We start from the raw sequence: 26806 nt of genomic DNA, 5'->3' as shown, positions 1-26806 counted from the left end.
AAGGTCTGAAGCACTAATGTTAGAACGTTGAGGTGGGGTGGGTTGGACGAATACTTTAATGAATTTGTGACATGTGACCGGGGCCAAATTCATGATAATTGTTGCCATTGTACAAATGATTTTAAATAAAACATTCATATACACATAGAAGCGTTTGCAGTTCCTCCGATGTTTGGTCGGTAAGCCAATCACACATTCACGGATCAAATGCCGGATTAGCTACGGAAGCGATCCGGAATCATTCGTGGCGATATGTATTGACCCGTGGCTTTTCCGCCTGTTATCGTATCCAAACGTAGCAATACTTGTATAGCTGCGACAATTTTTGAACATGTTCAAAATTCCACTACGGATGAAACCACCGTAGTACTTCCATAGAAAAACTTACTAAACCGTTTTAGAACGTAGAAGTCCGTTTTAACTCCGTATAAATCCGTAGTAATTCGTATGTATCAATTTGTATCCATTCCGTAGTGCATCCGTACTAACTCCGAATCATTAGATTTTCCTGTGTCAACCGTTGAAAATATTCCGTACGGTAGTAGAACCTAGGAGTTGATCCGTGAATGTGTGACTGGGGCATTAACGATTATTTGATTTTCCGGTGTCAACCGTGGAAAATATTCCGTAGTAGAACCGTGGAGTTGATCCGTGAATGTGTGACTGGGGCATCAATGTGAATAGCTACATTCAATAATGGCCATGGGCTGAATCAAATCTACGCTAACCCGTTGAAAAATCAATTTCTGCCTAAAATCGCACGCGCTAAATAATTATAGTGGGGTACATGTATATATTTAATTTTTCTTGAAAAATAAATAGAAAGCATTGCAATGAAACTAAATTTTGTATAAGTGTACGATTTTATTTTAAAGAAAAAGATTAACGGTAGGTTAAGATGGAGCTAACGACTTTAAAAACTTGAGAAATGAAATAAATTTAAGGTTATCTTTGTGAGGGTCAAGATCAAATGTTTAATATTTAAGATCAAAAGGTCAATATTTATAGCCAACAAATTCTTAATACCGCTTCAAAACCAAATGAAATGTTGTATTGCTACAATATAAAAACACAGAGGCCTCTATTTCCTTAAGTTACGTATGGATGGCCAATACTGATCCGCTTACTCCATAATATACAAAGTAAACTTTTGTATGTGTCGGATGGCATAATCTTTTTTGGACTCTAACTATCCTTCTAAAAACTTTATGACTTAGTTTTCCATAAGCTGAAAATTCGGGTTGTTATGAAATCCGAACTTTCCCCTTAGAATTACAGCCACTTGCCCTCTGACATTGATTGTTCGATCTCACCCCTAATGCTATTATGACCGCTATTGTCTACATGTTCAGAATGTGATGTGATGTTCAAACAGGAACCATGTTCACTTAGAATCGGATTCGCCCGAAATACGTATATCTTTAACTTTGATCAACATTTCACAAATTGATCATTTTAAAACCCCATTCCGATGTCTCTATATGTGGGAGGACACCTTGTTGTCCTGGTCTAAGTCTTTGTTTGGGTGTCCATTCCATGAATGTCCAGATGCCGACGGAATGTGCCTTTACTTGTTAAGTGTCATAGCATTTATTGGTTGTTGAATAAGGAGAAAGGTGAATTGTTAGTACGTGGAGAAGTTCATTTCAACTTTTTGACATCGAAATTGACAAATTGAATGATTAAAAAAAACAAAACACTGATTCATATTCATATTTTTATTAGATATAGAAAAAACAAATAAACGGAATGTCGACAAATAAAATGCCATGAAAGTACACATGTATGTCTCTAAAAACTCATGAGTATATGAGACTCAGACGTAAAGGTATAACCCGCGTTGTGTTTTTCCCTCTTATCCCATTTGCAAAGGTTAAACTATGCGAATCCGCGTCAGATCTTCCCTGCAGAATATTTTTCTGGATTTTATTTTCAAGACCAGCTGACTAGAAAAATGTTCTCAGAAAGGTGTATTTTTTCTGTTGGCCAAGTACTCTTTCATTTTCTTGCACTCTTGTACCTTCTGACGACAGGCTTTGATTTTGGGGAATTTGTCAAGGACAGCGGCGTCTTTCGAGAGGGCGGATTCAAACGCCTCAAACAGCATAACATCAGCAGCACTCATCTAAAATAGGCAGTGAGAATTTTAGTGCGGAACCAATTTCGTCTATTTTTTGCAAACACAAACAAAAGACCTTTTAGAGAATCAAAGAAAAGAAACCAGTAAAAAATGTTTGTATTTTAAGTTCTGTTTCGAAGATATCAACTTTTTATCAGAGAAGAAGAAAAGGCAGTGAAATGAAGCATTGCATAGATATTATTGCTATTAAGGTTGCGATAAAAGCAAGGCTTGGAAAATTACGTGACAATTATATTGGCATGTCTGCTTCGATCAAGCCTTACCTTTTTGCCAACTGCCCAGCCATCGCTAGCTTTGTTGCAAGACATGATCCTTTCTATCTGACCGCAGGATTTCTCCAAGGCAGTTTGGAAGTCCTCCTTCACTTTTTTTAGGGCTTCCTTTAATTTAAAAAAATGAAGAATGATGAACAAAGATTGTTACCCGGTACTACTGTTAACCAAATATTATTCGTGACTACTAGTACTTTATTTTTCGATTTTACTGAGATGAACTACTTCGCGGCGACTAAGCCTTATTCACACCTGTTTTATCTATTTATTACTAATGTGTGGCAAAAACTTATCCGCGGCGAGAAATATTCGCGACAATGAGTCCCTCACGAAACTCGCGAAAATTTCTCGTACACGAATAAAAGTTTGTTTACAGTATTATGGAAATGTGCGTGTGTTGTAAAAGAAACTAGTGGTGAACTTCATTCATGGGTCGATTATTAGAGAAAAAGACTACATCTTTGTTCGTTCATTAAAACTTTTATCTACATAACCATATTTATGACATGCAGAATTTTTAGAGGACCAGAAGACGAAATAGCCAATCATATTTACCGGATCTGTAGGAGGAAAGAGTAATTTGAACCCGGCAGTTTTAACCTCAACTAGGTATTCCACAATTTCATCCACCCTGGCTTTATCTAGTAAATTGTCACCGTCAAGACCTGAAGGGAAAAAAAAATAAAAGTAGGTTTTGAGAACTACTAGTAAATAAAACAACCATTGAACAAAGAGAGCATTTGATTAATTTACTGGTTAATTAAATGTCCAATGCACTGTCCTTCTCTTCAATTTTGTAGTGAATAATCATTCCAAATTTAAATTAAATGTACAATGTTAACATGAAAACAATTAAGAAAAAGACAGCAGCAACAGCTTTTTATCTTCTTCATAATGTAAGTGGGTTTTTCTTATTTTTACTTTTTTGGCAATGAGGTATAAAGGAGGCCTAGTGTGATTTTGAATGTCATTGTTCAAGCGTGAGAATTTTTCCCAAGGTTACAATTACATATGCATACTTTAATCCGTAGTTTGAAAACTCTCTCTCTCTCTCTCTCTCTCTCTCTCTCTCTCTCTCTCTCTCTCTCTCTCTCTCTCTCTCTCTCTGAGAGAGAGACTTACCAAAACACCTGGCTAGGTGACGAAAGATGACCATACTCTGTGTCAATATTTGACCATCGACTTCTAGAAGGGGCATGGAGCCGCTGGGAGTCTCTGGAATTCAATAATCAAAATAATGACTATAAACTGAAAGGATTTTAACTCGCTTATTGTGAAGAAATAACCAACGAAACCAAACAAAGCATCAAGTTCAAAATACGTGACACCGTTGGCCAGGTCAATACTCCATTATTTATTTCCACAGAGTTTGTTTATGACTATATCAATTTTTATTACATATATTGATTACTCTGAGGAATTAAAACACACACAAAAATAGTCGCTGCTACCAAAATTAAATTTCTAGCTTTAAATATCAAGTTTAGTGCAATTTTACTGATACTCTGCACTCACTTTGTATTTAAAATACAATAATTATACGATATACAAAGTAACAAAAAAGGCATGCCTACTTGATTTTAGGGCGGGCCATTCTTCCTGTGAAATGCGTTTATCCTCAAATGGGACCCCCGCCACAGCAAAGAGCATCCTCCCGGGTTCCCCCCGACCACGGCCATCGAAGTAAGTAAACACGTACTTGGGCATTGTATACTTGTGACCTGTACAGCTATCGTAACAGCACTGACGAAACGAAGCCCAGAGAGCCTGTTTATATACCCGCTCTAGTGTTGCTCTGAATTTTGACCATTTTTAAATCGCTTTCATGGCTTTCATGCATGAATAAATTTTTCCCCACAATTTTTATAAACAAGAATAAGCATAAAGTGTAATAACTAGAACATACCAACATTGCCCCCCCCCCTTCTTTTTATTTAGAACAAAATTTCGAAATTGAAAAAAATCGTGATAATGTTAAACAAGAGATTTGTAGATAACTTTTATTGTATATATATATATATTTATGCATATGCTGCACATCTGTGTGCAGTATTTCCACCGATCGTGCATACACTCACACATACATGGGAGGTTTTTTTTCCTCATAGATTTCATTTCTGTATCTATTTATAATTTTGTTCCATTTTGCAATATCACAATGAATTGCAGAGTTCAGTAAACATGTCATTTTTCATATCCGATGTATGGTCTTCTCAATGATCGATCTCTCTGTATAATGCTATTGTCCTCCAAAATATCTCCACAATGCTTTCTATAATCGACCATGTATTGAGGGTTACAATGATAAATTACGTGCCATGTACATACGTATATAGGGTTTCCATCTCTTTTCATTCACAAAGGAGTGAAGAGTGCAACATAAATAGTTAGCTCACAATTACTGAAAACATTTCACCTATTTAGAACAAATCAAATTCATCCAGTTATTTTAGACTGAACTTTAATATAGAGCTAGGGTAAACCGCATATCTCTGTTATAATTATCAATATTTACATTCAAAATATTTTTTGCATGTAAAGTGTGTGAAAAGACACTGCAGTTATAAGACCGTAACACACACAGGGTACTCAAAGGTTAGAATGACTAGTTTTATTATGACGTCAAAAACGTTGAACGCTGTAAAATGCAACGTCACAAGCGAGAATCAAAGTTCACGCTTGTGGCTGTTACAGTGGCTCTTCCATTTATTTGAACTTACCCTTAGGATAAAATAGAAATTTTGACGTATAAATCATATTTGCAGACAAGGCAAGAAGTTAAAAAAATGCAAATATAAGCATTAAATCTTTATTTTTGGAAAGTTATAGTCTCATAACTGCAGCGGTATGTGCATACAAATTATCATAACGCGCTAGCGCGCGTTTAACTCAATTTGTATGCACACACCGCTGCAGTTTTGAGACTATATCTTTCAAAAAATTTTGATTCAATGCTTTAATATTCACCTACGCAAACTTGAAGAGTCTTTTTGTTTGTTTTTCGGGTTTTTTTTCCCTTCTTTTTTACATCTATGCATTTTTTGTATATTTTGTATGTAATAGCAGAAAAATACACTTTAAAAGCGTAACTTTGATTGTTAAGTGACTGCGAAATGAGTACATGTGACTGTTAGACAATTAAGATCAGTATCATTTCAACTGGGACCAGTTCGTGCAACAACAAAAAAAACGGCTTCTCCGAAAAGAAAGCAGAAGGGCAAATGTTAATTTGAAAGAACTTCGTGTACAAACGAAGATGCGCTCGGTCGTTTCCATAAACGCAACATTACTATTCGAATGGGTATCTACGTGTTGTGTTTACTGAACACTCTAAAGCGTCCAGCGAACTTACTTTAATTAGTTGCTAGCTATTGATTTAAAATGATCTATGGGGTGAGTGGATGCGAGACTAATCGTAGGTTTCTGAACCAGACAGGAACCAGAAGAGCTGTGAAATCATTTTTTGAGACACATTACTATATAAATAGTGCCTGTTTGGGAGGGTAACAGTTGAAATTGACACCCCGAGAAAACCATTGTCAACCGACGCGAAGCGGAGGTTGACAATGGTTTTCGAGGGGTGTCAATTTCAACTGTTATCCTCCCAAACAGGCACTATTTATTTTGTTATACTGAATGTCTTTTTTAAAATTTTTAAGAAAATTTTACTGCTTTTAGATAGGAATAACGTGAATTCTACAGCGAACCGTACGCGCATAATTTTCGCGCATGTAACATTTTTTAATGTTACCCGTTGCCAAGTGCGTTGCTAACGCTGAGGGTAATAGTAAATATTATTAACTGCGTCGTAACCAATCAGATTTCAGTATTTAACATGAAAGTATAACAAAACAGCTTATACATTCACCGATCGATTTGCTATTAAATTTGGGGGGGGGGGGGGGGGGGGGAGGGGGGGGGGGGGTGTGGTTGGGGTGGTTGGTAGCAGATAGATATACATGTAGATTGTCCCAAAGCACAACGAAAGCTATTCATTTTATGTTTGCTTATGTTTTATATTTCTTCAAGGATAAGTGAATGTTATCTATAGCAAAAAGCATCAATCAAGAATATGAAATACCTTTAAAGCTTTCATGTCAAAGTTTAATCTTGAGTAAGCTATAGGTTTATAGGGCACATACAGTAACTTAATCAAATGCATTCATTATTCATTCATTGATCAATGGTATATTTCTTTCATCAAAATATCACATTTGTTGCATTTTACTTTCAACGTGAAATGTGTAAGCTAATTACAATGACCCATTCAATTATTGATATAATAACTAACCTTCAATACCCCGTTCAATTATTGATAGAACACATAACCTTGACCTGGAAATAGATCAACTTTATGATATAGGTTCTGAGTTTAACAACTGCTAGGTCCAATTCATAGTATATTTTATGCATTAATGCATGTTATGCCTTTGTTTCAACAGAAATGGAGACAACATTCACATTTTACCTCAATTCTATATTTAGGTGGATTGCCGTTGAAAATAATGCTTTAAAGCAAGAGATCTGGTGAAATATTATCTTTTAATCAAACATATTAAAATACTGATAATAGTGTAATAAGAGGTTTTAATTAATGAGCATGCAACATGTGTTAGTTTTGACACTCTCGATCAATCGATCAAAGAAACAGGGCACAAAAAAAAGTAAGAATTGGTTTATACAGTATCACTATTTTGGATCCCTGCGCTAATTATGTCTGTATCCATTTTGGGGGGGGGGGGGGGGCTTGCGATATTGGTATTAGAATGCGGTAACTTTTCTTTTGCTGAGGTATTCTTGGAGTTTCTTCAGCGACTGCAGTTTCTTGCGACACTTTTGAATCCTTGGATATTTGTCTAGCACTTCCGGCATAGAAGACAGCACGTGTTCAAATGCTTCAAACATCATGATGTCGGCAAACGTTAACTGAAATGGGAAAAAGACCACGATTAGATCATTGGAGATAGGTCTTTGGTTTTTGTTTAGAGGAGCTAAACGCTGTTAAAGAGTGTCGATTTCAACTTTCACATGACGTCTATGTATTTCAGATTGTGACTAAAAGTCTAAAACACAGTTGCATGTTAATTTCCAAATATTTCGATTCATTTTTACTGTTTTTGAAATATTTTTGTCGTTCATTGTATTGAAAGTGTTATTCTTTGACAGTTACTAAACAAACTATACATCTATGTAAATTCTAGATGCATATAATATTTTCAGTAATTTTACTATCTGCTATAGTAACCTTTTTGCCCACAGCCCATCCTTCCGTTGACTTGTTGGTTTGTAATATTCTGTCAATCTGACAACAACATGCCTGTAGTTTTGTCATGAATTCTTCTTTCATTTGTTTTAGTTTTTCCTCCTGTAAAATCAGTGTATTGTATTTGTTGATAGCTCTACGGTAAATTTGGGTTGACGGTCCGTCAACTCATATTTCTCGTAGAGCTACAGTTCTTTAGCTTATATGTTGTAAAATATAAAAAAAAACCTACTGACACTGGGTTTTTCAAAGAAAAATGAAAATAAAACTAATAAAGTAAATGTATTTGTATCCATTTTTCTTATTAGAAGAAATGTATTCAATTTAATATAATCAAAATCAATTTCTTCTCTCTGTACATGTATACTTATAATAGGTAACTCTCTTTATGAAAATTATTACTTTAAACGTCGCATTAAAATCACACAATAAATTATGCTTACATCATCTTTCGGTGGAAATGCGAGTCCACTCATATATTTTATCTTCATTTCTATCAAATATTCTGTAATTTCTTCCACATGCGCCTTATCCAAAACCGTATCCCCATCTAGACCTGAAGCAACGATGTGATACATATAGAGTATAATTGACAGACAGAAAGATTACGCTCTTTTCCAGGGGTCATTGCTATATATTTTGTCGTCATATTAATTTACATGTAAAGCTCTCTCTCTCTCTCTCTCTCTCTCTCTCTCTCTCTCTCTCTCTCTCTCTCTCTCTCTCTCTCTCTCTCTCTCTCTCTCTTAGGTCCATTTTGTATTGATATTCATCACCACCAAGTAATTTCAAGGTTTACAATATAATACGACAGTGCTTGTAGGTCGCAGTAGTTTTTTTTATATACCAGGATACGCACACTTTGTATTTTTCACAGCAGACTGTTTCTTAGACTCGGGGAAGAGATTCGTCTAAAATATAACTTTATTTCATGTTCATTTGGGATTATAGTTTAAAAAGAACTATAAATGTCATGGTTTTTAATTGGATTCAAAGTTAAGTGTGAAATCACCACAGGTTTTGTTTTGTTAAAGCATTAAACTAAGGCTAGTTTATAATGCAGTTTGTATTTCATGTATATTTACATGGTATGTTCTAATTTTTGAATTAACGTTAAATAATAGATTCAATAACTGGGACATGATTTAATAAATAGGTGTTCTCTATGTTGACTCAACCGTGTCGAAACAGATACAGTCATTCATATAAATTGTTACTCTGATCATGAATTCCAAGTTTTTCTCTGAAATGCGCATGCAATTGAAGATATAAAATCATTCTAATGAAAATAAGAACTTGGATCCACTCCCCAATTTTCTTTACGTCACATGGGCGAATTAGAGCAGTACTGCTGTACATGCATGTACAATGAAGATCCGTATAAGAAACAAGGTTACTATTATTTCCAAATTTGAGCAGAAATCAAACATTGTCTTCCTAAACTACATCAAAATTTTATGCATTTTGATGTGAGTCAATGGGAGGAGACGAAAAAAAACCTGCATATATATTTTCGATTTTGGTTTAACAAAAAGAGATTCCACTGATATATATAAAACTTCGTTCGTTAATAATTCACTTGTACATATAACCAGATATTCAGGACGTGTATCTTTTTTTAATTAAATTGTTTTTGTGGTGATGTGTACATTGTTGTATTTGTGTGGTCTTTTTCCTTTTAATTCAAATTTTCAGGCATACAGTGACCAAATAAAAAAAGTCAATATATGTTATTCATTCCTTGGAGAAAGTACGTTACCAAACAGCCTTGCTAAATGGCGGTAGATGACCATGCTCTGGGTGATTCCTACCCCTTCCACCTCCAGATACGGCAAGGTACCCCCAGGTATTTCTACACCATGAAACAAAAAAAACGCAATAACAAGAGACCAACGAATCGAAAGTTCGCCGCCGTATCCAAAATAAAAGACAAATCTCTCAACAAAACAAGCAATGAACATACTTGGTTTGATCGCTGGCCATTCCTCTTGGGAAACTCGTCTGTCTTGGAACGGTATACCCGCGACAGCGAACAGCAGACGGGCGGGCTCGCCCCTCCCTCGCGCATCAAAATAATGGAGCACAAACTTGGGCATATCTGCTGTTTGTTTACGTTTTGCTTTGAAAGAGGGTATCTATTGATTATTTAAAATTCGTGTGCGTTCATGATCAATTTGGTCTTGAATGTCATCAATAGCTGAAAAAGCCCAAGGCCGCTTGAGTATTGAGGCACTGACTTTATTTGATATACACGCATCACTTAAACTTTTAAATCGTTAAGAATTGGGTGATCTTTGTGAAAGACTGGGTTTCTATTGACAAAAACATTTAAAGTCTCATTTTCTCTTTCCCCTATACACTTCATATATATGTTAGAAGAGAGGGTTTGAAATTGCACATAATTGTATAACTAAGAGTCTAGAGATTTAATTTGAAAACCGGCGATTTAAAGACAGGTTGGGAACATGTATAGATCTTATACAAATAAAAGACAATGACAGAAATGGTTTAAAGACTCTAAGAATTGCGTAGTAAATAAACTGGTTGTGATACAGCTGTGTAAGGCAATGTATGATCAATTACTTGATTTACATTAATATTATTTAACATCACATGAAATCCAAAAACCAGATTTTCTTGGAAAGAGCACTCGAGAAATTTCATGTATAAAGTTCACTCTGACAAGGCGTGAACTGTCAAAATATTGATAAAACGTCACAGAGTTTATACGATTTGGTGGTTCATGTGGGTATGAGGATAGCAAGCATTGATGATGCGAGTTATCCATTGTAATGCACGCTACCTTTATTTGAAGAAAAAAAGAAATCATTTTTTAGCATTCTCTGAGCCCGAAGGCTTTATGATAGATTTGATCACAACCGATCGTATTTGATCAACGCATAATATTCAAAGAATGATTCCTTATCTAATACTTAGATTTATATTTTTTTTTTAGCAATTGTACGATTATTAAATAAAATATTCATTGATGAAATGTATTGGTGTATTGGGCTATTCTTTACAAAATGTATTTGAAAAGTTATCATAAACAAAGACACTGGAAAATGTAAATAAACCGACATAAACCACCATCGAAAGCGTTTTAATTGTTTTCATGTCGTAATCCTCTTCATAAATACACTCTTCAAAAAAAAATAATCAAAGCATAAATGGCATTTACAGAACATGATTTATTTTTTAAAACTCGTAGCAATATCTCACAAATTAACTGGTTGATGAAGTTGAATGTTGGTTTTTTATTTTTTGCTGATAAATCTTTTTCTTCCATTATGCAGAAATTTCTTCTTTCTAAAAAAAACGAAATAAAAAAACACATCTTAAAGTATTCATGTACGTATTCGATATAATTGCATTCATAAAAAAGTTGTAAAAAGCAATCAACCAGCGTGAACAATAGCTGTGCTAAATTAAAAAAAAGATTTATTGTTGTATATTTGCCAATTAATGAATCTTTACAAATATTACATACATGTAGACGTAAAAAATTACCTTAAATTTAGAAAAGCTAAAGAAAAATAGCTTTCTCGGCATGAAGCCATCATCATCATCATCTTCATCGTCCTCGAGGGCAAGCTAAAAATCAAATGAAAATTAGAGAATCGTTATTCTTTTTAGCAGTTGTAACAAGCGGTTCAATGCTAAATGACAAGTGATAAATCATATTTTAGTGGATAGAGTCATTATAAGAAAAAATAGACCGAAAACTTTTTTCTCATCAGTGTGTATCAATTTCAGTGCAATGAAGACCATTTATATCAAATACTTTAGAAAAAAACATATACATGTACATGTATGTCTTGTCCCCTCTCAAATTACTAAGGAATAATTAAAATTTAAGAGGGCCAATTTTCTGGGTTTGCTTTAATTTTACAATTAAGTTCGTGGGGACGTAATATCGTGTATTCTCTCATACTTACATAAGGGAATAGGACTTCATAACCCTAATTTATTTATTCGTGGAGGATGTTTTTCGAAGGTGAAATGTACCCACGAATTCCAAGAAAATTGAGTCACCACGAAATCTATTGATTCCAGAGTAATCAAAACTTTGAATAAATAGCTCATCACAGTTTGATGAGTTTTTTCATATTTTTCTTGATAAAAAAATGTAAAATAATAATGAAATGTTATATTACCTTGTTTCTTACATTGAAACCAGTCTTTCCATCATCGACTTCATGTTTTATCAGCTGACTGGTTTTGACGGCTTCCAATTCAGGATCTTTTGGCTTGGGCTCCATTGATCCAGAACTTGATGTTTTGGAACTTTGCTCTGCGATTTCATCTCTGAGAACAAAATTTACTTTTATCAAATAGAATATAAAATGTTGTAGATGTTCTTGTTATAATTGTATTGATAAATTGAAACTTTACCTTTAGATTTACTTCTTCAAAAAAAAGGAGATGGAACTATGTAAAATATCATTGATCAATCAGATCAATTTCAGGAACAATGTATGAAGAAATAGAGAAAAGTAGATAGTTATTTTACCCGATATCAACAATTTTGTTGTCATTCTCCTTTGCTCTCTCCAAATGTCCTTCATCTTGACATTTTTCTTTCTCTTTCTTCGAGTCTTCATCATTTACTTGCCGAGCATATTCAGGAGGTAAAGTGTTTACTTCTTTCATGTGAGTGAATTTTTCTCCCCTTTCTTGCTTCACCTCCATACCAGTCCCCTCATCCTTTTCGATTTGACCCTCTTCACCCTCCGACTGTTTAACTTCGCTCTGGCTCTTTAATCCTTCTTCAACTTTATCCGCTATTTCTGATTTTACTATGTCGAGCACGTATTCAATCAACTTGTCAAACTGTACATCCTGTTGCTGATATTTTGCGACATCCATCTTTGTTGACTGAACTTCAAAATTCTCGATCAGTTCATAAGTCGCTTGTAGATCAGTTTGCTTCTTCTCATATTTATCAAAGACCACCATTTCAGTACCCTCGACTTCATTATGACTGCGAACTTCTTTTTCTTTTCCTTCAAATACTTGTAAACCCTCATCCTTAAAATTAAACGACCCAGGGTCTTTTGGCATTTTTTCATTGGTAGCCGTCATGGTTTTGCCAAGTTGGTCCTCCGTTTTGTCCGAACTCTTCATCTTTTTGACGTACGGTCGTCTCCTCCGTTTACGCTTGATGTGCCTTTCTAGCGCAAGTAGTCTTCTTTCCTCCAATACGGGGATATTCTTAATCCGTCGTTGGATTTCTCCATCTCTGATTTTATTTGTTATCTTTTCATCTGGACGTTGAATCTCTTGACCCTCTGTGATTGGAACCCGTTCCTAAAAAAAATCATGTACAAAAGTGATTGTTCAATTCCGTTACAACTTTATGAATTATCAAAGATACTTGTATGAAAGCATAATTTTACACACCATATTGATAACTGGACCGTTTCCAATATCTGATTTTGACTCCATTTCACCTTGGTCTAAAACGAGAGATATCTTCTATAATCACATCACAGATATAATATTTATATACATACATGCAATATTTCATTGTGCAAAATACCGAAACCATGCATTTCATTACCTGCCAACTCTTCTTTGTATGCCGTTGTGATGCTTAATGGGTTGATCGTGGTTTGATTGTGACGTTATACCATGTGACTTTGATTATGACGTCATGTTAACTGTTGTCTAATATGTGACATTGTGATAGTTTACATGTGTCACTAAAATAACCTTAATAATGTATTCCTCATGTTCGTGAACTTTGCATGTGATATACTAAATACAAGAAAAAAAATTCGCCCCCGTTTTATTTTCACCTCTTTTGCCCTCGTTGTCAGCGGGCGATTTAAGATGATATATGACACCTCAATGTTGTGACGTATAGTTTATCGAAATAAATATTAAAATGAAGTGTAATTATTGAGTAGTTTCTGGCAATCGGTTTTTAGAACGCAGTTCGCAGTTCGCAGTTCGCAATTTAAAATTTAGTGCGATTGAATAGTGAACTGCGTTCTATCTAGAACGCAGTTCGCAATTCAAAATTTTGAATTCATACTTGGGGCCCGCTTGCCTTATATGCAATTGAATAGTGAACTGCGTTCTATCTAGAACGCAGTTCGCAATTCAAATTGTTGAATAGCGAACTGCGTTCTATCTAGAACGCAGTCGCAATTCAAAATTTAGAATTCATATTTGGGGCCTGTTTGCCTTATATGCAATTGAATAGTGAACTGCGTTCTATTTAGAACGCAGTTCGCAATTCAAATTGTTGAATAGTGAACTGCGTTCTATCTAGAACGCAGTTCGCAATTCAAAATTTAGAATTCATATTTGGGGCCCGCTTGCCTTATATGCAATTGAATAGTGAACTGCGTTCTATAGAACGCAGTTTGCAATTCAAAATTCAGTGCGATTGAATAGTGAACTGCGTTCTATCTAGAACGCAGTTCGCAATTCAAAATTTAGAATTCATACTTAGGGTCCGCTTGCCTTATATGCAATTGAATAGTGAACTGCGTTCTATAGAACGCAGTTCGCAATTCAAAATTTAGTGCAATTGAATAGTGAACTGCGTTCTATCTAGAACGCAGTTCGCAATTCAAAATTTAGAATTCATACTTGGGGTCCGCTTGCCTTATATGCAATTGAATAGTGAACTGCGTTCTATAGAACGCAGTTCGCAATTCAAAATTTAGTGCGATTGAATAGTGAACTGCGTTCTATCTAGAACGCAGTTCGCAATTCAAAATTTAGAATTCATACTTGGGGCCCGATTGCCTTATATGCAATTGAATAGTGAACTGCGTTCTATCTAGAACGCAGTTCGCAATTCAAAATCTAGAATTAATAATTGGCGCCCGATTGCCTTATATGCAATTGAATAGCGAACTGCGTTCTATCAAGAATGCAGTTCGCGATTCAAAATTTAGAATTTATATTTGGGGCCCGATTGCCTTATATGCAATTGAATAGTGAACTGCGTTCTAGAACGCAGTTCGCAATTCATTTTTGGGGCCCGAAATTTTCAGGGGCATCTACTAGTGGTATTTCACTACCACTGTGAAATTTGGTGATGCAGTAATCTATAGTTTTGAGATCTGTATGGTGTCCGGATAGGGCCATTTGCATTAGCGTGACAACGCGTTCAGATAAACGAGACATTGCGCTAACACATGTACACAACACACCGTCGCGCTAACGCAACTTTGCACAACACGCCATCGCGCTAACACAACTTTGCACAACACGCCGTCGCGCTAACACAACTTTGCTTAACACGCCGTCGCGCTAACGCAACTTTGCAAGTTTCACAATCTAGTAGGAAGTCGTGTCCGGAAATATTAGACTGCGCATGCTGAAATATGCATGCACGCAAGCATGGATAAAAAATAAATAAAATGTACTTTGAAATATATATATTATTTTCATTTATTATCAGTGCATATGAATAAAAATATAGTTACTAGTGTGTCACTAGATAAGGATATGAATTTCGTGGATCATTGTTTAGTTGATCCACGAAATTAAATATTCATTGAAGTGCAATTTTAATTAACATTTTGTATTGATAGGTTCATTGGCCACTAATTTACGTATACTTGATATTGTGCTTTTCACTTTATCCACGAAAATTGATGCCCTTGAATATTAATGAAACCACAGTATTCAATTGCATATAAGCCCGATTCTCAGAAACTATAGATAACTGCATCACCATATTTTCCCAGTGGTAGTGAAATACCACTAGTAGATGCCCCTGAAAAATTCAGGTCCCAAATATGAATTATAAATTTCGAATTGCGAATTGCTTTCTAGATAGAACGCAGTTCACTATTCAATTGCATATAAGCCGAATTCTTAAACATAGGTAATAATAGATTACAAAGCTCACCGAGACGAGGGATCACCTTTTTGAGGAATCACCTTTATGAGACCACCTTTATCATATTATTTGAAAATCATAGTTAATGACCTTGGATATACATGGATACTGTTTTGACAAAATATCGTATAACAATACCATATAATAAAATTGTATAATAATCATATGTTCATTTCATAGGGTATTATATGATACAATGTTTATCAATACGATAATATAAAATACTATATTGAATCCTATGATACCAGTAAAATATATATCATATATTACAATAAAATACTGTAATAAATAATGATGAAATATGATATTGTAACATATGATATGACATTGTATCTTGTTATACATTATTGTATTTGATCACATAATACAATATCATAATATATTATGATATTGATATGATATGATACATTATAATAATATATGATACAATATCATATCACATAATGCATCACAATATTATACTGTATAATATTATAGCATGATATTGTATGTATGATATTGTATCATATTTGATACAATGTAAGATATTGTATCATATGATACAATAAAATTAGCTACAACATTGTATCATATCAATTGATACAATATCATGTGATATAGTACTATATTATATAATACAATATCATAGTATACTTTATTGAATTATATGATACAATATCACATTATACAATATCATATAATACATTTTCATATATTAATATAATAATATATTATATAAACCAATCTCATTTTATACAATATCGTATCATATGATATGATATGATATGATATATATTATAAAATATCATATCATATGATACTATATTATGTTGCAATATCATATGAAATAGCATGTGATAAAATATAATATATGTGATATTATACAATATCATATAATACAATATTGTATCATAATAAACAATACTATACATAACAATATCACAATACAATAACATATCATAATGTACAAAAAAATTGATACAATATCATATCGTATCATATGATATGATATGATATATATTATACAATATCATATCATATGATACTATATTATGTTGCAATATCATATGAAATAACATGTGATAAAATATAATATATGAGATATTATACAATATCATATTATACAATTTTGTATCATAATAAACAATACTAAACATAACAATATCACAATACAATATCATATCATAATGTACAAAAAAATTGATACAATATCATATCGTATCATATTACTTTTTACAATATAATATATGATATAATATTGTATCATATAAAACAATAGTGTATCAAATCATACAATACTATATCATAGGAATCATATTATATCATTTAACAACGAACACATCTATCAAGCAGGTTTTAGATAGGATAATTTTTTTTAGCATCCTTGATAATGGAGATCTGCATCTGAAGCTACCTCTGCAGTTCATTAATATTATAGTTAAATCAACTATGCAGGCTATTATCTATAAAATATGTGACCTGTTCCAAAAAAACAAATCTCATCCAGCATCCGAAACATACGCCTCAGATTCAGCATTCAAGCCTGCCAGGTGCATCAGTATCATAAGACGTATCATCCATGCAAGTTTTATGAAGTTAGGACCAGTAATAACTAAGATATAATCATCAGAGGGCACCTGCTCCAAAAACTTTAACAAACTCTTAAAACCTTAACCTCCTTCAGCATCCGAAACCTATGGCTCAGATTCAGAATTCATGCCTGTCAGGTGCATCATTATTATAAGACGCACCATCCATATAAGTTTGGTGAAGTTAAGACCACTGATAACTAAGTTATAATCATCAAAGGGCACCTGCTCCAAAAACTTTAACCAGCTCTAAAAACCTTAACCTCATCCAGCATCCGAAACCTATGGCTCGGATTCGGCATTCCTTCCTGTCAGAGGCATCAGTATCATACGACACACCATCTATGCAAGTTTGGTGAAGTTAGGACCAGTAATAACTAAGATATAATCATCAGAGGGCACCTGCTCCAAAAACTTTAACCAGCTCTAAAAACCTTAACCTCATCCAGCATCTGAAACCTAAGGCTCAGATTCAGCATTAAAGCATGTCAGAGGCATCAGTATCATAAGATGCACCATCCATGCAAGTTTGGTGAAGTTAGGACCTATAAATTGCTATCAAAGGGCACCTGCACCAAAAATTTTAACTTGCTCCTAAAACCTTAACCTCCTCCAGCATCTGAAACTCATGGCCCTGATTCAGCATTCAGGTCTTTCAAGTCCATGAGTAGGTCAAGATGCATCATCCATGCAAGTTTGGTGAAGATAGGACAAGTAATAACTTAGATACAGGACCTGCAACAAAAACTTTAACCAGGTTCGGACGCCGACGCCGAGGGTATAGCATAAGCTCCCCCCGACTTCGTTTCGGTGAGCTAAAAACTACCCAAATATGAATTCTAAATTTGAATTGCGAACTGCGTTCTAGATAGAACAGTTCACTATTCAATTGCATATAAGGCAATCGGGCCTCAAATATGAATTCTAAATTTTGAATTGCGAACTGCGTTCTAAATAGAACGCAGTTCACTAATCAACAATTTGAATTGCGAACTGCGTTCTAGATAGAGAGCAGTTCACTATTCAAATGCATATAAGGCAAGCGGGCCCCAAGTATGAATTCTAAATTTTGAATTGCGAACTGCGTTCTAGATAGAACGCAGTTCGCTATTCAATTGCATATAAGGCAAGCGGGCCTCAAGTATGAATTCTTATTTTTGAATTGCGAACTGCGTTCTAGATAGAACGCAGTTCACTATTCAATTGCATATAAGGCAAGCGGGCCCCAAATATGAATTCTAAATTTTGAATTGCGAACTGCGTTCTATCTAGAACGCAGTTCACTATTCAATCGCACTAAATTTTCAATTGCAAACTGCGTTCTATAGAACGCAGTTCACTATTCAATTGCATATAAGGCAAGCGGGCCCAAAATATGAATTCTAAATTTTGAATTGCGAACTGCGTTCTAGATAGAACGCAGTTCACTATTCAATCGCACTAAATTTTGAATTGCGAACTGCGTTCTATAGAACGCAGTTCACTATTCAATTGCATATAAGGCAAGCGGGCCCCAAATATGAATTCTAAATTTTGAATTGCGAACTGCGTTCTAGATAGAACGCAGTTCACTATTCAATCGCACTAAATTTCGAATTGCAAACTGCGTTCTATAGAACGCAGTTCACTATTCAATTGCGAACTGCGAACTGCGTTCTAAAAACCGATTGCCGTAGTTTCTTTCCCAACATAATCACTTATCCGCGTAGCGTAGTGGCATAGAGGATTTCCTACGAATATGTAAGTCAGGAGTTCGAAACCGGCTGGGGATTTTACAATTTTGGCTAAATTTTCTAAACCGGTGAAATTATTCTAATTATTATGTACTTTAATCTACATTAATATCGACAGACGTCCCATGCCACCTTAAGACTGAGCGAATTCCAATGTCTCAAATTATCTTTCTTTTAACACAGCTGTATCTGGGCGAATTCAAGACGGGGCGAAACTGTTTGCAAGTGTAGGAGGGCCAATTACACGGGGTGAAAATGGCACTGTATTCAGTACATTGAGTGAATTAGATATGTTTAATGTTTTTTTAAAACGTATGTAAAGCCAAAGGGTTCAGTATGCTACATGTACAGTCATGTATTTACGTTATTATTTATTTCAGTATTCTAAATGTGTTATTCGTTGCATGTACATGTAAATAGAGAAATGTTAATTTTAAACTCTTTAACTGAGCCTTCGAACATTGTGTGTAACCATTCCTACATGTAAATCCTCAGCTGTAAGACTAACAGAGTTTAATAAATGACTGATTCATAATCCATAAGATGCAAGTGTGACATTTGTATACGCTCCATTCGTTATAAATTTGTAAATGGCAAATTCTCCTCTTATATATTATATTGTTAAAAACTATGTTACACTCTAAATGCAAACATATCAACTGTATTTAATGAGAAAAAGTAGTTCTAATATAGAAATAGTGGCCATTTTCAATTTGTGAGATTACTTATCTGGTACCTTAAGTTAACTTATTCACTTGAATGTATGCACTATACGTAATAGTACCATACGGACAAAATCTCGCTGTTCAACAGTAAGACTTTGTTTAAATAATGGCTGTTCGAAGTATATTTATTAAACTGGAAATATCAAGATGAATTCTTGCAGAATGACGGAAATTTTCAGTCAATTAACATTGATTATCATCTGGGTGTCAGTCATAAAAATGGGCAAATACATAATACTTAATACCTTTTTTTTCTATTCAATCAATGGCATATATATGTTGAATCATCTTTAAAGCATCTAAATTTAAATAGTGTGCTCTCATCTGCTAAGATGATGAAATTGTTCATGTAATCAGTGTTTTCAACCATATAGCACAATCCGATTAAATCATGATACATGTGACGTAATCTATCTGTTCTTGGTAGTAGAGTATCTATTTTGACTTCAATTTTGAAAAATCTACAGATTTGATGACACTCTACATGTAAATTTGGTTTGCTATTTTAATATACTGGACTAATTAGTTTTCGTTGTTGAGGATGTACCTCTGGCATAACCATAACCAAGGTTTTTTCTTCACTGATAAAATCATTATAATACTGTATATGTAATTATCTGAAGTATAATTTATAAAAGCTCAATTTGCCAATCCAAACATAAACTAAGAAACGTTATTTTAGAAAAGTGGGCTAAAATGTACATGCATACTCATCTTCAAGGGACGTCAATTTCTTTTTAAAAATTGGAAAGTTCTAATTCATGTTTCATCACTAAATTTCTTCTTCAAATTCAGCTTTAATTCTATAAAATAGTTCTGCTTTAAGCATAATATCAATGAAAGTCATAGTTAGAGCCTTGGCCATGTCTGAGGTATATTTTTAGGCTTTTATATCATCAGCACAGCAGTGGAACACATGGAGTGCATGGGTGTTACAGTCTGCTCTTATCTCAAACACTCGGTGTGTATAGCAGGACCGTCATACGACTTATTGCCGACGTCAGTGGAGCCCCCGAGATTCTTCAGAATGGACTCCTAGTCTGTGTCTGTCTGTATACCCAGTCGACTGGCGTTCCCTTCATGAGCCTCAAGTCATCTCTTTATTAGTCAACAGCTCGAGGAAGGTAGAATGTAACTTCATTATAGCATCACAGTCTGATACCACAGATGCACCACCCACACAGTTCTTCAGCGTTTTTTCCAATTTCTTTAGGGGTTTTGGACCAATACTACAGGGCTGCAGTCCTTGGTAAGTTCTTAGGCCGTGAAGCATCTAGCCGTATTGTTGTTGCACAAGATCGTCGCATCAAGGGCATTAACTCTTTGCAAAGGAAACTAAGCCACATGAGCCTCTACTCAAGTGAAATGCACAGATACTTCTGAAATGGCTACATAATTTGGTCTGAAGATATAATACTGAGAGGAGGGGTGTGCGGTCATTGTAAAATCGACATCTTGGAATATTTGAGCTTTTATGAAGGACAACTTCCCTCATCTCTGTTCCTAGCCGGAGTGCTCAGCAAACTGACCTTCATGAAAGGATTACAGGCTGCTTTTAAAAATGCTTTAGTTGCAATTGCAATAGCCACACCCGCCTCTACAATCAGACTGTGGCAGCTAGGGTGCCTTATGTCAGACAGGGCATCGTGTTCCACCAAAAGTGCCACATGTGGGTTCCTTGGCTTTGTTGCCTCGCACTGCCCTGAAGCCTGTAGGAAGAATAAACTTTCTGTCCACCTTTGGGAACTTGTAGTTATCCAAGAACTCGGTGATCGTGTCGTGAGTTTTGAATTTCTCTTGGGCGAGCTCGGAATTGGACCAAATAACGTGACTCACTTTCGCTAGATCTTCCACTACTTTTATCTCTAGCGTCACAGGCTTCTTCCATCAGTTTTTCTATATTTTCTATATGTGTGACAGAATTTGTTCAACATAATGGAATTCTTCTATTTTTGGTTTATGTTTCCTCATATTTCGATAGCTTTGTGATATTGAAGAACCGCCTTTTATTCCAAGGTACCAAATTTCTCGTGACCTTTATGACTTTTAAATTCTGGAATTATTAGTGTTTTATAGTCTGTCCCAAGATATTTATGCAGCACATTTGGACGATTTTTATTAAAAATACACATACCTGTGAAAGAAGTGCAAATGAAATAGTTGAAAGGGATATTTTCCAAGATAATTTCATTGGCACATTATCAACTTTCACTCGGAAAAATTCACAGGAACGAAAACAGATTCCTTACGGAGATTTATAATGGGGAATGTTTACATCTTTTCTCCATTCGGAATACACTCGGAATACATCGCGCAATTTTTCAACGTTATCATCCGGGCTTGCTGCAATACAAAATCTCCGTAGACATCACATTTTTCAGCATTGTATTGAAACCTGATAAGCTAACGGGGGCGTTTCGACTGAGAAATCTTGGAAATTTTTCATACTTTTGAATGAACATCGTTTGAATCCTGAGGTATTTATAAATATCAAGCAATTAAGCCAAATGTGAATCCAGAATATCTTGGGACAGAGTATAGGTTTCGATAATCTTCCAAATGAATGCGTTCGCTCAAGGGATCATATTTTGTATGTCAAGTTATTGAGATTGCTCGCCGATCTGATAAAGAGCAGTCCTACCAAGTCTTGCTGTATTAATTAATATATTTACAGTGTTTTTAATATATTTTATTATTTACATCTACCAAGTATTATTCCCTCTATTTCTTTATACGGAAACTCATAGTTAATTCATAGCTCTATAGAAACAGCCAGACTGAAATCTACATGCCCTATTTATAGATTGGTCGAAATTACAGCGACTGAAACGGACAAGAAACTGACAGGACTTAAAATTTACACGCCCTCTTGATCGATTGGTCGAAACCTACAGCGACCTAAGAAAAGTCACGTACTGCACGAAATAATCATGATAATGTCAGACTCGAAGTCTCACAGGAGACGATTTGGCTGTTTCTTTTGGCTAACGTACTTATGTACATTAACAGTAATTAAGTGATTTTAATTTACTTTTCATAATCAATTTATTAATTAACTAAAAGAAAAATATTAATATAAACAATAAAACGCTTTCTTTGTTGATCCATGCGGGTTATGAATAATTTTATAAATGGCTGAAATCCTTGGAGGGATAATGTGAAAAATCGTAATATTTTGAAAAAATATGTGATATTAACAATGATGACATCGAAGTGGGTACCAGTATTGCGTTTCCTGGAGGTGCGCAAAATTGAGTGCCAATACCCTCGTAGACCAAACACAGACAAGATTTAAGTGATCGTGCAAGCATGCAGCATCAAATGGGGGCAGAGGATCCCCCCCCCCCGTAAAAAAACCTTTTGTCGGAGCAATTTTTTTCTCTCTTAAATTTACATATAAGATAGTAAACTATCAAAGAGTCCCCATCCCCCTCCATCTTTTTGGACCATGTGAAAATTGAATTAAAATTTTTTTCTTGTCAAGAATGTTTGGATGAGTCTGTCCCCTCGCAGCCCACCCTTTCAAAAACGATCTTTCGTGCCTGTAGTGTCCGAGGTTTTTTGTGCAATTGATGCACCTATCAATCTTGATCGACTTTTTAGCCGCATGTTCAAGCTCTTCGAAGTCACAAAAACGATACAGAAAGCAAAGAAACCATGTTACATGTAATGGTTTTAATGAAGTACTGTTAGATACCAACACATAACCAACATATAAAGAACTTATTCTATTTCTAATATCGTAACAACATTTAACAAATTAACCGGGTGTTGAGGTGACGTGTCGTTTTTGTTGATAATTCCTTAATCTTCCATTAAGCGCAGGTTTCTTCTTTCTAAAAGAAACGAAATGAAATCATCTTAAAAAATATCTGTACGTGTTCATTTTGTGTACACGTACCATAAAACCAAAGTTATAAAATGATAGAGGGACACAGTTCTTTTAAGGCGCCAATCTATCAGGGTTAACCATACTAGTGTGAGTTTGTGAATTCAAGCACAGTTCATAAATTCTAAAACATAAATCTGCCATGAAATAAACATACAAGTGAAACACAGGCGTTAAGAATTACCTTAAATTCAGAAAAGCTGAAGAAAAACAATTTTCTCGGCATAAAGCCATCATCATCATCATTATCTTCATAGTCATCAAGAACAAGCTGGAATCAATAGAAAAGCGTAAAAAGACAATGAAAAGAAAAGCGAAATAGTTCTTTTACCCGTATAAATACTTAATGAAAAGTTATAAATCGTAATAATACACAATGACAAGTTATAAATCTTATTTCAGTGGATAAAGTCATTATAAGTAAAAATTGGATCGAAAACATCGGCACCAATGTGTATCCATTTCAGTGTGTATAATACCAAAGATTTTTGGGGGAAGCAATTAACATTGACGTCTTCCCTTCTTTCCAATTAAACAAAACTTTGGATAAATAGCTCATTACCTTGTTTCTTGTGTCGAAGCCAGTCTTTTCTTCATCTACTTCACGTTTTATCAGCTGGTTGGATTTGACGGCTTCCAATTCAGGGTCTTTTGGTTTAGGCTCCTTTGATCCGGTAACTGGTGCTTTGAAACTTTTTACAGCATTTTCCTCTCTGAGATAAAATTTAATTTGCAATTATTGGATTGCTTCATTGAAATTTACTTAAACTGATCAGTTTCACAGGTAGAGTTTATAAAGTAATAGAAAAAAGTAAATATTTTACCTGATATCAACAATTTTGTTGTCATTATCTTTTGCTTTCTCCAAAAGTTGGTGTCCTTCATTTTGAAAGATTTCTTTCTCTTTCTTCAAGCCTTCATCATTTCCGTGCCTAGCTTCTTCGGGCGGCGAAGTGTTTACTTTTTTCAGGCGAGTGACATTTTCTTCATTTTCTTGCTTAACCTCCATACCAGCCCCTTCATCCTTTTTTATTTGACCCAAGGCTTCCTCTTCAACCTCCGACTGTTTCACTTCGCTCTGGCTCTTTAATCCTTCTTCAACTTTCTTTATCATTTCTGATTTTACTCCGTCAAGTAAGTATTTAACCAACTTATCAAATTGTACATCCTTTGTTGGGTGAACTTCAAAATCCTCAATTAGTTCATTTGTTGTTCGCGGATCAGTTTGCTTCTCTTCATATGTCTCTAAAGCTTCCATCCCATTACCATCGACTTCATTCTGAATGCTATCCTCTTTCCCTTTCCCTTCAAAATCTTGTACCTTTTCATTCTTAAAATCAAACGCCCCTTGGTCGTCTGGCATTTTTTGAAGCTGCTGCTCTGTTTTGTCCGAACTCTTTATCTTTTTAACGTACGGCCGTCTCCTCCGTTTACGTTTGACGTGCCTTTCTAGCGCGAGTAGTCTTCTTTCCTCCAATACGGGAATATTCTTAATCCGACGCTAGATTTCTCCATCTCTGATTCCATTCGCTCTCTTGTCATCTGAACGATGAATCTTCTGGCCCTCTGTGATTGGAACCCGTTCCTTGATAAGTACATGAGAGAAGTGATTGTTTATTTCCGTTGCAACTTTAAAAATTATCGATGGTACTTGTATTAAAACGTGATATACATACCATATTGATAACTGGACCGTTTCCAGTATCTGATTTTGACTCCATTTCACTGTGATCTGAAACGAGAGATATCTTCTAGCTATAACCACATATTAAATATGATATTTATATACATACATGCAATATTTCATTGTGCAAACTATCGAAAAACATGCAATATTTCATTACCTGCCAATTTTCTTCTTTGTATGCTGTTGTGATGCTGATTGTGTTGTTTTTATTATGACGTTATATCACGTGACTTTGATTGTGACGTCACGTTATCTATTGACATGTTATACATATCCCACCTAAACCATACACAGATCGGGGGGTGTTGGGGTGTTACATATTAATTCATATAATAAAATTACCAAAAATAGACCTCGGACACGCACCCACCCACCCACCCAATCTGGCAATACAGATTTTGGATCTGCGAATGTAAAGATATTTCAGTTATCGAAAAATTTCATGTAAAATTTCTTAAAGATATACTTGGATTACATTGCAAAGCATCTAATGCTGGTTGTTTGGCAGAATTAAACAGGTTACCACTTTGGTCTAAAATCTCATTCTCAAGCATTAAATATTGGAATCACTTGATAACATCTAATTCTTTTGCATTTAAATTATATCAGGGAACGATCAATTCCAATTCCTGGACTAAGAAAATTTATGGCATCCTAGACAATTTGGGATTCTCAAACATTAGTAATTATAAAAGCACAATCCAACACTTTTTACCAAACATAAAGCAAAGAATCATTGACCAATGTATCCAAGAGCAATCATCAAAAATTTTTAGTTCAGAAAAACTTTCATTTTTTCAAAAATTATATATGAGAAAAAGAAGTCCTTATGTTGATATACTCAGGAAAAGATCTGAGAGATCCTCTATTAGTAGAATAAGATTAAGTGCACATAAACTTGCAATAGAAAGTGGTAGATATAATGCCACAATTAGGAATGAAAGATATTGTAATGCTTGTAAAACTGGTGCAATTGAAGATGAAACTCATTTTCTTTTTCAATGTAAAGCCTATTCTCATCTAAGGAACAGCTATTTTAGTAATTTTTATAAGATAAGTAAAATAAATATTGCCAATAATTTGGACAAAGAAAGATACATTTTACATGTATGTTTAAATAGTGAAATACATACTATTTTAAATATTACTGTTAAATTCATGAATGACTGCTTTGAACACAGATGTCAATTAGTCTAAGGAATTGTTAAACTGATCTATATAGATCAGAAAAAATATATATACTGTACATGCAACTATTGTAAACATACAATGATGTTCTTATATATTCATTGGGCCTTTGCCAATTATTGTAATTGTGTTTGTGCCAATAAAATATTTGTATTTGTATTTGTATTTGTAAACAAATAAACCTATATTTCATTTGCCATGTCCATGCTTTAACTTTGCATGTGATAAACATTCTGAGTGAACTTATCCTTTAAAAATGCAATTTTAAAACTAAGCATAAATTACTTCAATTTAACGGGAAATTTTTTCTCCTGGAATCTACGTGTAACTCAATTTATATAGGCTAGCTACATTTCAGATAGATGCCCACCTCCTTAAAAATACTAGAAATAATTAAGAAATTGCTTTAACTACTCTACCGTTAAGATACGAAACTGCAGTAATAACCATAGTTGAATGAAATAAAGTTATCAA

The 26806-nt window shown here is 34.5% G+C and overlaps 3 protein-coding genes and 1 pseudogene across 3 annotated transcripts; all 4 read right to left on the bottom strand.

Annotated features, from left to right (window-relative positions):
* Nucleotides 1-1703: 1703 nt before the first annotated feature.
* LOC128187468 (uncharacterized) lies at nt 1704-9833 on the bottom strand. The gene is made up of 10 exons (XM_052857901.1): nt 9639-9833; nt 9435-9527; nt 8119-8231; nt 7658-7777; nt 7177-7338; nt 3987-4224; nt 3535-3627; nt 2968-3077; nt 2404-2520; nt 1704-2125 (listed from the first exon to the last, which is right to left on the bottom strand). Exons 1-10 carry the CDS (start codon nt 9769-9771, stop codon nt 1961-1963), a joined length of 1344 nt encoding a protein of 447 aa, XP_052713861.1. The 5' UTR covers nt 9772-9833; the 3' UTR covers nt 1704-1960.
* A 1019-nt stretch (nt 9834-10852) lies between these two features.
* Nucleotides 10853-13372, bottom strand: LOC128189461 (uncharacterized). Its single transcript, XM_052861083.1, has 6 exons — nt 13239-13372; nt 13079-13134; nt 12189-12985; nt 11833-11983; nt 11186-11269; nt 10853-10984 (listed from the first exon to the last, which is right to left on the bottom strand). The coding sequence occupies exons 2-6, from the start codon at nt 13121-13123 to the stop codon at nt 10964-10966; spliced, it is 1098 nt and encodes a 365-aa protein (XP_052717043.1). The 5' UTR covers nt 13124-13134; nt 13239-13372; the 3' UTR covers nt 10853-10963.
* Nucleotides 13373-20340: 6968 nt separating this feature from the next.
* On the bottom strand, nt 20341-22313 carry LOC128187467 (uncharacterized; annotated as a pseudogene).
* A 1070-nt stretch (nt 22314-23383) lies between these two features.
* Nucleotides 23384-24820, bottom strand: LOC128187466 (uncharacterized). The gene is made up of 4 exons (XM_052857899.1): nt 24282-24820; nt 24020-24170; nt 23642-23728; nt 23384-23404 (listed from the first exon to the last, which is right to left on the bottom strand). The coding sequence occupies exons 1-4, from the start codon at nt 24818-24820 to the stop codon at nt 23384-23386; spliced, it is 798 nt and encodes a 265-aa protein (XP_052713859.1).
* Nucleotides 24821-26806: the final 1986 nt, after the last annotated feature.

This window comes from Crassostrea angulata, chromosome 6 (genome assembly GCF_025612915.1).
Source record: "Crassostrea angulata isolate pt1a10 chromosome 6, ASM2561291v2, whole genome shotgun sequence".
Lineage (NCBI taxonomy): Eukaryota > Metazoa > Mollusca > Bivalvia > Ostreida > Ostreidae > Magallana > Magallana angulata.
The sequence above is the reverse complement of the archived record's forward strand: the minus strand, read 5'-3'. Positions and strand labels throughout refer to the sequence as shown.